This window comes from Lacerta agilis, chromosome 13 (genome assembly GCF_009819535.1).
Source record: "Lacerta agilis isolate rLacAgi1 chromosome 13, rLacAgi1.pri, whole genome shotgun sequence".
Lineage (NCBI taxonomy): Eukaryota > Metazoa > Chordata > Lepidosauria > Squamata > Lacertidae > Lacerta > Lacerta agilis.
In genome coordinates this window covers 37513286-37526969 of record NC_046324.1, presented here as the reverse complement: position 1 = coordinate 37526969, position 13684 = coordinate 37513286, and the positions used below count along the sequence as shown (strand labels likewise).

Here is a 13684-nt window from a genome sequence, read left to right as displayed (position 1 = left end):
TACACCTAGCCCTGCATTATGGCCGCAACTTCCTCTCTGGGAGCCTGCACATTTTCTCATTGCGTTAAGCTATGGCTTAGTGCTCCGTGCGAGTGAGGGAAGACTCAGCCTGAGGCCACTTGGACTTCTCTGCTTTCTTTCCAACAGCCTTCATTAGAAAGGCAGGAAGCTGACAGCCTCCTTAGGGTTCCTTGGCCTTGCCTCCAGGCTGCTTGAATCACTCTTGCTTTGTTCCGCTGTGCCCTTCCTTCCTGCTATTCCTTCCAGGTCTGTCTGCCTATTTGCCTTGGGCTTTTTATTGGTTTGCCTCCTGATTGTGTGTGTGTCTGTGTGTTTGTGCAATGCGCCATGTGTCATCAGGAACCAGGAAGTCCATCTTTCCAATGAAGTTTTAGTTTTCAAAACACATTTATTCCCCCCGCCCTTCACTTTTTGCTGCTTTGTCTCTGGCATAAAGATATCAGGGAGAGCTGTTTTTCTGCTCGCATCTCTCTGGTGTTTCTTATGCTTGTTGGATTATTTCAAGCAACTCCACAGAGCAAGCATGCCTTTTGAGAGGCGAGAAAGATAGAAAGAAGCAGTCGTCCATTGGGCATCAGCAAGGGAGCTCTTGTGTTGTATGTAACATCTTCTCCTGACTGGCATTAAGTGTGCTTCTTCCTCTGGTGGCTTCTAAGTAGGAACCAACTTCTGGCGCACAGATCTTGGCAGAGTGATGCGCAGCTCTGGCACACGATCCTCTCGGGCGTCTCGGTGTCAGTTTCCCTTGCCTGGATGCTCACAGCGATGTTGGTGGCCAACGCTGTTTCTGCCAGAATCCGCCAGCTGCTGCACCCTCAGATACCACTTTTGTTTCTTGGACTTGCCTCTTTAAATTCAGAACAGTCGCTCCCTAAATAAAAAGGCAGTATCACTCTTTTTTTCAATTTGCAGTGCTGAAGTGAGGATGGGGAGGCCTGTATAGTGGTGAAGAAGGGTGTTCATATCCTTAAATCAGACCTTCCCCTAAGTTGCACCCTCTGGGTATGTTGGACCAGCAGGGCCAATTGTCATGGGTTATAGAAGTTGTAGCCTAACAGCACATGGAAGATACTGGAGTGGCTGGGGCAACCCTGTCAGCTGGGTGGGGTACAGTTATTATTATTATTATTATTATTATTATTATTATTATTATTATTATTATTAAGATTAGGGAATGCTGCCTTAAATTTTTAGTTGTTTTACTTAAGTAAATTGTTTAGAGCAAGGTTTCCCAAACTTGGGTCTCCTGCTGTTTTTGGACTACAATTCCCATCACCCCTGACCACTGGTCCTGCTGGCTAGGGATGATGGGAGTTGTAGTCCAAAAAAAAGCTGGAGACCCAAGTTTGGGAAACTCCTGGTTTAGAGATGCTTATTCTAATTATGGATAGTATAACATGGTATCACTAGTAGATAGTTTGTAAAAGTAGGGTGTGAATGTGGAATTTGTATTGCATTTCTTACATTGATTCCTTTTGGGTGGGATTTGTAAATGACTTGAGACTTCTGTTGAAATTAACTAGCTAAAATAAATAATCAAGAGTCAAGGTGATTGTGATTTTTATACATGCATACATACATACATACGTGTGTGTGTGTGTGTGTGTGTGTGTGTGTCTATGTCTATGTCCATCCATCCATTCATCTATGTATCTGTTCTGTCTATAATATTTTGCCTCTTGATTTATTTCTTTTAAGCCCCATCTGCACTATACATTTAAAGCAGTATCATACCACTTTAAACAGTCATGGCTTCTCCCACAGAATCCTGGGAGCTGTAGTTTGTTAAAGGCGCTGAGCATTGTTCAGAGACCCCTATTCCCCTCACAGAGCTATGGTTCTTAGTGTGGTTTAATGGTGCAGTTTAATAGGGAACTCAGGCTGAAACAGGTTTCCCACCACTGTTCTCGCAGAAGATGCCAGGGACTGATTTTCTGCATGCAAAACATGTAATGACTGATGGGGACAGCTTCAACATAACATCAGGACATTTCCCCTTTGTGGAACTGGCATTTCCTGGTGCATCAGAATTGTTGTTAGTAGCACTGATCAGGGGATGCCTTTAAATAGTTTGCTGTTTTGAAACGAGATAGTTTCAAAAATAGGTTCCAGGTGCTGTTCACCAGATTTAATGGGTTGCCTTCCAAACCAGCCATACAATATAGGCACCTGTGTGGTATTTAAGTTTTGTTTATAAGTTAAATTTAAATATAAAGCATGTTTATTCATATTGTTAATTTACTATAGGAAAAAAATAGAAGTGCGTCCTGTTTCCTCTGTGTGTACATTTTTTACAGCTTAAAATAATGCAGTCCTGATGCGAGTTGTGGCATAAAGCAGATGGCATTACATTCTTTGGGATTAATTTCTGGTCTGATTTGGTATGATTTGGACATGTGCCGACGGCATAATTATTGTGTACACGGACATTGTACATTGTGGGACAGAAGGCAGGCAGTCTTACTGTAGCAGCCATCAGAACGTAGGACCACAAAAGTGGGTTCTGTGCCACCTTTTGGTAGCAAAGGGACTGCAAGGTTGGAAGGATGAACATCCAGCATCATTGGTTATAAGATCTCACTGCCATTTGCACGCATGGCTTGTAGTGGCCAATTTCACTTAAATACCTATGTGGACTGCCTCTATTAATCTATGTGTTTAAATCAGGATCGATGGAATATTCTTACTGTTGATGTCAGCTGGAAAAGGGTTGTTGTTCTCTTTCTGTTATATTTGCAATTAAAAGCTACATACATACATACATACATACATAAAAATATTTCCCTGTGGCCCTCCACATGTTGTTGGGCCACAACTCCTATCATTGCTGGCTACTGGCCAAGGTGGCTTGTTTTAGTGGGATTAGACCAGTGGTGGTCAAACTTGGCCCTTCAGCTGTTTTGGGACTACAGTTCCCATCATCCCATGCCACTGGTCCTGTTAGCTAGGGATGATGGGAGTTGTAGTAAAAAAAACAAACAGCTGGAGGACCAAGTTTGGCCATCACTGGATTAGACTATAAGAAGGGCCTTGATGGATCAGACCAAAGTTCTTTCTGTTCCATCATCTTGCTTCCCAGAGTAACCAAGTTTCAGGAAGTCCACAAGAAAAACATGCTAGCAAGAGTCCTCCTTTGCTGGTCATTTAGTGGCCTAATGCCTCTTAGGTTCTACCTGCGGGTTTTCTTAACTGTCATGACCAATACCTGCCACCAGAGCTCTTTTCTAATCCCCTGCTAAAGACGTTAGAGCAGGGGTCAGCAATCTAAGGCCCATGGGCCGGAAGCGGCCCATGGAGGTCGTTTGACCGACCCATGAGCCGCCCCCAAACCGAGTTGCCCGCTCACGCGCTGCGCTAAACTGGCGCGGCGCAGGGACTCACTTCCACGGTGCCGAAAATCGTGTCTGCGCAGACGCAGAAAATCATGGGCGTGTGCATGATCCGGCCCACGGAGGGATCTCCGCAGGACCAAGTGTGATTTGCTTTGACCTTGGGACAACAAGGTCAGCACTTAACTGGCTGAATAGCAAGGATCCCATTGGTTGCATTCACCTGAGATGGTGTGAGAGTGGAGGTAGCATTGAGAGGCTGTCTGGTTGCAGCCTGCACCCACTGCTGCGTGTAGCTCTTGGGGACAAAACGGTTCCCCATTCCCTAGTCTACTAGTTACTGGCATAAGACATCGGAAGCTACTATTGCTCCACTGACTGGCAGTAACTCCAGGGTTTCTGGCATGGGATGCTCTTAACTCTGGAGACTTCTGCCTGCAAAACAGATGCTCTCCTACTGAGCTATGGCCTTTCTGTAGCTGTCCAAGATTCCAACCCTACTCCTTGAGGTTCCTTGATCTTGAGATGCTAGTGATCAAACCTGGGAACTTCTGCATTATTTATTATTATTTATTACTATTTATTGCCTTTATTATTATTTTTACCTCCCCACCCTCGCAAGACTCAAGGTGACTGACATAAAAATAAGAACCACTTTTAAAAAACCATCATTAAAAACCAGTTGAATATTGATAGAAGACTACTGTATTTTCCGGCGTATAAGACGACCCCCAACTTTTCCAGTTAAAATATAGAGTTTGTGATATACTCGACCGCAGATTCTCCACCCAGCGTATAAAACGACCCCCGGTTTTTGAGAAGATTTTCCTGGATTAAAAAGTAGTCTTATACACCAGAATATACAGTATATACATATATAAAATCAATTAAAACCATATGCAGTCATACCTCATGTTGCGTACGCTCTGTGTTGCGTACGTTCGGGATACACACTCCGGCACCCCGGAAGTGTTTTCTGGAGTGCGCGTGACCGCCGGATGCGCAGAATGCTTCTGCGCACTTCGTGCATGCGCAGAAGCGCTCAAATCGTGCAACTTCTGGTTTTTCTTTTTTCTTTTTTACGTGAGTTCGAGTTACGCACACCCGCGTTACGCACAGCAACCCAGAATGGATCACGTGCGTAACCCGGAGTTCCACTGTACTGTAGTTTACATTAAAGAAACACAACAGCCCCAGCTTCCTCATTAAAAGCAGTCAGTTTCCAAAAGCCTGTTGGAATGAAAAAAGGAGAAAGGTGTGTGTGTCTATTATTAATGCATATAAAGTATGTTCTCTTTTACTAAGTTTTGGCATCTCTGCTTTCCTGTGAGCTTGCAAGGTTCTTTATTGTAGGCAGAAGTCACTGTGCCCTATGATGACCCCAAATTCTCACCTGTTTTTCCACACATGAAGCAGAATTTGTTGTAAGCTTGTTGATTCTATTTAATAGCTTATTCAGCTATTTCAAAATAAGGAGAAGCAAAATGTAAAATACTTGCAATTGAGTGCATAGTCGTAAGAACAAAATATATGCTTGCAATATTTTTTTTAAAAAACCCAGTCTTAATTAGGTATTCATTTTCTTTTCTTTTTTCTAAAAAGAGAGAATCTTACAGGTAAAGGAAACTAGCAGGGAGCAAATTAGCAGCCAGAAGTGTGTGAGGGTTTATTGATGGTTGAGGGAAAAATGGATGCCAGCAGGGAATTTTCAGTAATTACAGAGTAAGGAATTTTAACCAGAGTTAGTATAGCTCCTTTGGCTGCTTGTGAGTGATAATTACTACAATAGTAGGAAATCAGGTAAATTAAGTTGTGCAACATGTCAGGCAAATTTAGATCTTCTGCCGTTGCTATTTTTTCATTACGTGGGGAATTAAAAATAGGAAGTTAACCTGAACATTTATGATTTTGCACTTAAAGCCTCAGAAATCCAGGCGCAAGGCATGTATGCCGATTATCATCGTCCTTCGCTGGCAATGTAGCCTGTTCTTGATTTGCATCATATCTGTGACGTCCCTGTGAGGAGCCTAACCTTTTAAAGAACTTTTACTGTTACTGCACCTATTGTATTACGTAGGTTTTTTCTATGGATCATCTGGCCCAACACCCTGCAATGCAGAATATGCAGCTGCCCCTTACGGGGATTGAACCTGCAACCTTGGCATTATCAGCAGCACGCTCTAACCAACAGGTCTATGTGGATTACAAGTTCAGATAAAATAGTCAGCCAGTCACCGTTCCTCAAAGCACAAAGGCAATCATATTTCTTCCCAGGATCATACCCAGTCCCTCAAAAAGCCAAAATCATGTACAGTCAAAACACATTAGGTTCAGTGATGAGTGGGATCACCAAAGTCTTATTTCAATGGCGGGTGGGATTGCCTGCCCCCTTTCTGCTCCTTTAACACACACACACACACACACACACACACACACACACATATTTCCAACAGCATAAAGCTGAATGCGCACAAGTTAAATGCCCATAAGTTGTGAGTTACCTGTGTCATTAAATGGTGCCAAACTGTATTCAATGTTGTATATTAATTTGTTGTGACCCACCCTGGGACCTTAACAGTGAAGATCAGTCAATAAATCAAAATAATAATGATCATAACAATGTACCTTGCCCTGGGCAACTTACAACATAGAATTCACCGCAGGGGGGACAGCCAATGAAATGGGAGGGTATATGGGAAGAATTCCATTTTCAGTTCTGTTACACATACTTCGACATAGTGAGGCAGAAGTGAGGAGCCTGTGGGGTTGGAGGTTCCCTGTCCCTGCAGTAGCGTATGGAGTCTTTTTGGAGGGGAGGTTGTGCCAAAGGGAACCATGGGAAAGGTGGTTTTTGAGGAGTGATTTGAAGTGTAGGTGATGCATGGGGAAAGACTGCAAAGCTAGAAGGAAAGTGGAGGAGGACTTTCCAGTGCTTGGGTTGCAGCGCTCCGAATGGTTTTCTTGATTATGATTTATATGGGGCCATCTGTCCTGGCAGCTCAGCAGCAAGCAGGAAAAGGTTGGCAGAGGACGTCTTGCTCTGGCGAAGCTGGGAGCCCACGAGATTGCAGACAGTGCCTTGTGGGAGGCTGGATTTGTGCAGCAGAAATCAGGAGAATGCAGCAGCTGTGCTGCTTCCAGGTATTGGAGGCTAGCTCAGGACCTGGGACAGCTCCCAGGAGCAATGGCGGTTGCTTTCACAGTGGCCCTATGGCGTGCCCAAGCCTCACTCCTTAGATGCAAATTTTAGCAAGAATTTGAAGGGCCAGTGCCCTAATTTAGGCCCTGGTGATGCAGTGTTGCAAAGTAGCCTCCAGCGGCATCTCCTCTGACTTCTCTGCTGGGAACTTCCGGGGTGCTGGATGGGTACGGGGGCTTGCAGGCAATAGGATGGGTGAGTTGTGGGTTCTGGTTCCTTGTTTTAAGGAGCGTGACTCCCCTGACTTCTGGGGAAGAAGCCAGTGTCAAAGCCTCTTTCATCCAGAGGACTCTTGTTTTTCCAGATCACTTGATATCTATGTTTTCAGGCAAATTGGGAATTCTGATGTCTTCTTTCTAGCCATTCGGAGGCCAGGAACATCCTACATAACACTTTCCCCTCTTGCTTGCTGATCTACACTCCGTTTTCCTGTTTAATCTTAGAGGACTTTGATGTCCAGAAAGTTTTGCATTCAGTGGTGTCCACTAATGGAAGGCTCCTTGATCCAGCGAATGCTCCTATTGGCAGTGGAAAGAGAGGCTTTTTCTTCAGTTCACCACCCACCCACACCCAAAGGGTTTCCCCAGCCCTCTGGAGCTGCTGGAGGAAAGGGGGCTGCAGAGGAAGGGTGACTATGCAAAATCACCCCCTTCCTCTCATTCTGCTGATAGAAGTCCCTTTGCTATTGGGGTGAGGAGTGTCCAGGCCCATGGTCCAATTGTGGCCCTCCAGGCCTTTCTATCTGGCCCTTGAAATTTTCCCCAGGCCACTGGCTCTGCTTTGCACCCTGAGTCATTATTGCCTGACTGAAATGTGTCCTTGAATTCCAGGAACCCGCCTCCTTGCCTCGGGTGTGAGTGCAGAGATTACTTGGCCACTGTTCACCATGTTCTGATAACTTCCATATTGGGTTGTTGCAAAGCACTCCATGCAGGGCTGCCCTGGAAGATGATTTGGAAATCTCAGTTGGTCCAAAATGCAACGGCCAGGAGTTCTGTTTAGATCTCATATAAACTCTGTTTTAAAAAAGCTTCACTTGTTGCCAGTTTATTTCTGGGCCAAATTTAAGGTGCTCATATTAGTGTTTAAAGCCCCAAGCACCTAAAAAACCACCTCCTTCCCCACAGACCCTCATGGATGCTAAGATTGGCAGAAGAGGCCTCTTGGTTCTCCCACCAGCCTCAGAAGCTCAGGGATGGGGGTTGGTGGCCAGGGAGAGCTCATTTTCTGTGGCAGTCCCCAAGTTATGTAGCTCTGTCCCACAGAGGTGTATCTGGAAGCTTCATTATGCTGTTTTTGACAAATGCTGAAGATGTACATCTTTACCTAGGCTTTTGTTTTATTTATTATGTATTTTATTTCATGGAATTTATACAATGCTTGATTTAAAAAAAATGTCAGTGTGGTTTTACAAAAAAGAATAAAACAATAGAAACAGTTAAAACAACTCTTTTAAACATTCAAGTAATTATTGAAACCAGCAATAAGTGAAAAACAGATTCTACATATATGGGTAGGCTTTTCTGAACAAAAATGTTTTTAGCAGGGTACAGCACCAGTATCTGCCTGATGTCAATAGGCAGGGAGTTCCGAAATGTAGGTTGCTGCCACGCTAAAAGATCAATTTCTTACAAATGGGGAACGAGTGCTATATGGCACCCATAACAGTGCAGGTCAAAGCAGTTAAGTGGGCATATATGGGTTAAAGTCATAGAGTTGGAAGGGACCCTGAGGATCATCTAGTCCAACCCCCTGCAGTGCAGGAATATGCAGCTGTCCCGTACTGAGATTGAACTTGCAACCTTGCCATTATTAGCACCACGCTCTAACCATATGAGCAATCCATATGAGCAATTCCGAATGGTGATCTCACAGATAAACGGATCCCGAGTTGTTTAGGTCACTGCATACTAATAGTAGTAGATGTGGTCCTTGGTTTGAAAAAGGTTCACTTCCCTAGCTCTGCTAGATGAAAGAGCCCTTCTGTGAGGTCAACAGGTGATTAACGTTCATGGGTGTGAAGTCGCGTGAAATCAGATCTGTGCCTATTTTTTCATCACTGTTGCATTATTCAACTTTATGTAGATAAATTGCCGCAGAAACAAAGTTTATTAAAGATTTTAGAAATTATAATCCTGAGTAATTTGACAAGCTAATTGGTTGCATCACAAGAACAGTTGGCTTTCATGGCTATCAGCTGTAAAGCCAAGTGGTTTCTGTCTGAATATTACGCTAATAGGCTGGCGTTTCCTCTTCTGAGTGTAATAGAAAATATGTCAGATTACTGAGGGCTCCTGCTGAGCACATGACTCACATCGAATATTAATAAAGTTTTGAGATTGTTTGATCAAAATGTGTGATTTTAATAGAATGCTCAGATTTCCTTCAGAGCTGTAGTTTCTGGAAATAGCTATGGGAATTTAGGTTCTGCATTGATTGGAAATGTGTCAGAAGATTTCTCCCACCTCTGTATAAGAAAAAGTTCTCTTCTCCCCCTCTTCACATCCGATCACTTTATCTTAGTAACTGGATCCTGCTGGATCTTGTGGCATGCTGCAGTGGAGATTCCAAAAATGCTACTAGGACCAGTAGATTTTTATTTAGACGAAAACAATCACATTGAAAAGAAAGAGAATTGCTGACTCAGTAGAAACGAGCGATTGAAATGTGCCAAGCTTGCCCTGTCCTGAAACCTTGTGGTCCCTTTCGACGAGACCTGCATCAACAGAGATAAATAGGGGTTTCCAAAAGCTGCGAAAAGCTACAGTTAACATTCCACATGTTTTGACAGAGACTGTCAACTGAAATAGCACAGTTAGTGACAGAGCAATGACAGGGAAGACATGATCAGAATAACAGCAGACCCCAGAGCAGCCTCCCCACCCCCACCCCCACAACTTGCTGGCTTCCAGATGCCTCAGGCTACAAACCTCGTTGCCCCTGACCATTCACCATGTTGCCTGGCGCTGGTAGCGGTTGTCACCCAATAGCAAAAAAAAGTAAAAAAAGGTAAGGGACTCCTGGACGGTTAAGTCCAGTCAAAGGTGACTATGGGGTTGCGGCGCTCATCTCGCTTTCAGGCCGAGGGAGCCGGCGTTTGTCCACAGACAGCTTTCCGGGTCACGTGGCCAGCATGACTAAACCGCTTCTGGCACAACATAACACCTTGACGGAAGCCAGAGTGCACGCAAATGCCATTTATCTTCCCGCCGCAGCAGTACCTATTTCTCTACTTGCACTGGCGTGCTTTCGAACTGCTAGGTTGGCAGGAGCTGGGACAGAGCTATAGGAGCTCACTTCATCGCGGGGATTCGAACCACCAACCTTCCAATTGGCAAGCCCAAGAAGATCAGTGGTTTAGACCACAGCGCCACCCGTGTCCCCCGCCCAATAGCATCTCCAGGGCATCAGGTTGGGGAAAGATGATAGAGGGGAATAAGGCATTGTGAGCTGAACATACATACGACTGGTCAGGTCAGAACTTTGGTCTGTCCAGCTCAATAATGTCAACCTGATTGGCAGCAGCTCTCTAAGGTCCATCATAAGAGGTCTTCCCCTCTGTGGCTTCCTACCTGGAAGTGCCAGAAATTGAACTGGGGATCTTTTGCATGCAAACATGTTGTCTGCCACCAAGCAAGCACCTTTAACTATAGGCTTGATCCTGTGCATCAATTTGCTATGAGAAAGATCTTCTCCTGTTTCACCATAGCTTCTGCTCCAATCTGTGAACCCTTAGGGCAGGAGTGGGGAACCTTTGGTCCTCCAGGTATTGCTAGACTGCAGCCCCCATCATTCCTGTCCACTGGCCGTGCTTGTCGGGGCTGATGGGAGTTGTAGTTTAGCAACATCTGGAGGGCCACAGGTTCCCCACAGCTGTCTTTAGCGAAGATGGTGGTGCTAAGAAGACATCACCACTGCTTATTATTATGGTTTGTTTATTACAATTTATGTTCCTTCCTCCAACAAGCTTGGGCTGTGTATATGGTCCTTCCTTTTTACTCTTGTCCACACTGTGAAATAAGTTGTGCTGAAAGTGGGAGAGAGTGCACATTTGTCCCAGAGTTTTGTGTTCTCTTGTTTTTAAATAAATTTCATGTTAGCCCTAGTTTAGACATTTTTAGAGCGCTGACGAAAACTGGTGAAAGAGAGCAGAGATCAGTCCGTGAGATTCTTGTGGCATCCCTGATTTATTATAGTGCTGGTTCAGAGGTTTTCTTCAATTGACTGGTGTTTTATCTTTGAAGCAGGGGTTTTCAAAATCTTGCCTGAAGCACAAGTAATCAGCTGCTACGGTACAGTAGCAATATTGTGACAGGGCTATGATGGGACAGGAAACGCCTGGCCCTCCAGATGCTACTGGGCTACAACTCCAGTGGTCAGGAATGATGGGAACTGTAGTCCCACCAATATCTGGAGGACCACACTCTCCACAGGATAAGCCAGGGTCAGAATCAATGGTTGCTAGCCACAATAGCTACATTTTTCCTCCACTGTCAGTGCCTCTGAATACCAGTTGCTGAGAATCCCAGGTAGGAAGAGTGCTGTTGCGTTCAGGCCCTGTTTGTGGGTTTCCCATAAGCATCTGGCGACTGTGAGAACAGGATGCTGGACTAGACACGCCTTTGGTATGATCCAGTAGGCTGTTCTCACGATCAGAAAGACTTGCATGTGGCCTAGAGCAAAAACAAATTCTGAGTTTGAAAATGGCCTGACTTTTCTTCTTTTCAAACGTTCAGTCTGCATACAGTACATGAATCTCAGATCTGGGTGCCTGCTTTACACATCCATGCCTGATTTTGAATTCTGGAGAAAGATTGGCATTCCTTATGGTCTGACAGGCACGATCATTTAATGCACCGTTAATAATAATGTTTCTCCATATGGTTTTATATTGATTAAATAATCTTCGTAGCTTCTTTCATAGGTTCAGGGTAGAACCATCATCCTGGGACTGTTATTCAGGCGGCAACTCGGGTGTGAATACATAATGCTCTAATTGTTAGCGTGGAATTTGTACACGCTTGATCTTATCTGAACAAGCTAGCACGGAGTAATTAACTAGGTTATCTTTAATTAAATCCAATGAGGCTGTGAAGTTACCCCCGTAACAGAATTAAGTAGAACAGAAAAGCATAATGCAAATAGAAATGAATAATAATAATAAAAGGTAGGTGTCAAGGGAACACTGCAGCCTGGTCTGCATGACATAGAATTGTAGAGTTAGAAGGGACCCAAAGAGTCATCTAGTCCAACCTCATTCAATGCAGGAATCACAGCCCAGATATCTATCTGGAAATGCTGGGGATTGAACTTGGGACCCTCAGCACGCAAAGCAGACACTCTGCTCCTGAGCTATGGAGCTTATGAGGACCACGCGGGTGTGCAGGCTGCCAGGCAGGAAGGGCCATAGCTCAGTGATAGAGCACCTTCCTTGCACACAGGAAATCCTGGGTTCAATCCCTGGCATTTCCAGGTAAGGCTGGGAGAAACTCCTACCTGAAGCCCTGAAGAGTCATCTGCTGGTTGGTGTAGGCCGGGGGTCAGCAACCTGCGGCTCCGGAGCCGCATGCGGCTCTTTGACAGCTCTGCCGCGGCTCCGGGGCGGCTGCCTAGGGCGCGGAAATGGTGTGCTTTGGGGGGGGAGGGGAGGGAAGAGATCATGCGCTTTTGGGGGGGTAGAAGCATCGCCCAGAGATCCCCAGCTCAGCTGGTTTGAGGAGAGAGAAGAGATCGTGCGCTTTGGGGGGGGGAGTAGAAGCATGGCCCAGAGATCCCCAGCACAGCTGGTTTGAGGGTAGAGAAGAGATCGTGCGCTTTTGGGGGGGGGGGGTAGAAGCATCGCCCAGAGATCCCCAGCTCAGCTGGTTTTGGGGTAGAGAAGAGATCGTGCGCTTTTGGGGGGGGGTAGAAGCAACGCCCAGAGATCCCCAGCTCAGCTGGTTTGAGAGGAGAGATCAAAAGATTGTCAGCCTTTCCAGGCAGCTTAAACAAGGCTTTGCCCTGAAGCCAGATAGTACTTGCAGGCTCCCTGCTGCTTTAAATGTGCACAAAATAAGATTTAACGTCGTCCTAATAATAATAAATATAATACTTCCTTTTCTATTCTTTGCATTGGCTCATAATAATAATAATAATAATAATAATAATAATAATAATAATAATAATAATAAGGGTTTTTCCTCTGCAGTGTTATATTTGTTTTAAATCTCGCAATGGTTTTGCGGCTCCCAGTTTTTTTTTCCCCCTTCGGAAACGGGTCCAAGTGGCTCTTTTTGTCTTAAAGGTTGCAGACCCCTGGTGTAGGCAGTATTATGCTGGACGAACGCAGTAGTCTGACTTGATATAAGGCAGTTTCTACGTGTGGTGTAGTGGTTAAGAACGGTAGACTCGTAATCTGGGGAACCGGGTTCGTGTCTCCGCTCCTCCACATGCAGCTACTGGGTGACCTTGGGCTAGTCACACTTCTTTGAAGTCTCTCAGCCCCACTCACCTCACAGAGTGTTTGTTGTGGGGAAGGAGGGGAAAGGAGAATGTTAGCCGCTTTGAGACTCCTTCGGGTAGTGATAAAGCGGGATATCAAATCCAAACTCCTCCTCCTCCTCCTCCTCCTCCTCTTCTTCTTCTTCTTCTTCTTCTTCTTCTTCTTCTTCTTCTTCTTCTGCACTTTGTGGCTAGCGAGGAAAGAGCTCAGCCAGAAGCCCTGGTTTGGATGGCATACAAATGTGGTTCATCTATGTGCAGTAGCAAAAAAGGAAACAGCAGGGCTGTGAGCTCTTCTCCAGCACACTTGCACACTCTCACTAAGCCATAGTACGGCTTATTGCGCTATATGGGAGCCTGGCCACTGTGTGCAGAATGTACTTACTCGATATCACACAATATATTTTCTGCCCACTAACGTTGTTTCTTTTGTTGACAATATAAAAACGAAGTGGCTTTCTTAAAAAAAAATAAAATGTATTGCTTGTTTTCCAGGTGGCGGAGATGCACGGGGAACTGATAGAATTCAACGAGAGGCTGCACCGTGCTTTGATGGCTAAAGAAGCTCTTGTGACCCAGATGAGACAGGAACTCATTGATTTGAGAGGACCGGTAGGTTTGTTTGTTTGTTTAATATAATACCCATAGTAATCTT

General features: G+C 45.0%; 1 protein-coding gene across 7 annotated transcripts in view; it reads left to right on the top strand.

The window, feature by feature from the left end:
- SNX29 (sorting nexin 29) overlaps positions 1-13684 on the top strand; it is a 196132-nt gene that overhangs the window by 74491 nt on the left and 107957 nt on the right. For all 7 annotated transcript variants that reach the window (XM_033166463.1, XM_033166462.1, XM_033166457.1 and 4 more), the window contains one exon: positions 13525-13641. In XM_033166463.1, the coding sequence (XP_033022354.1) occupies positions 13525-13641 (117 nt within the window). The remainder of the gene's footprint in view (positions 1-13524; positions 13642-13684) is intronic.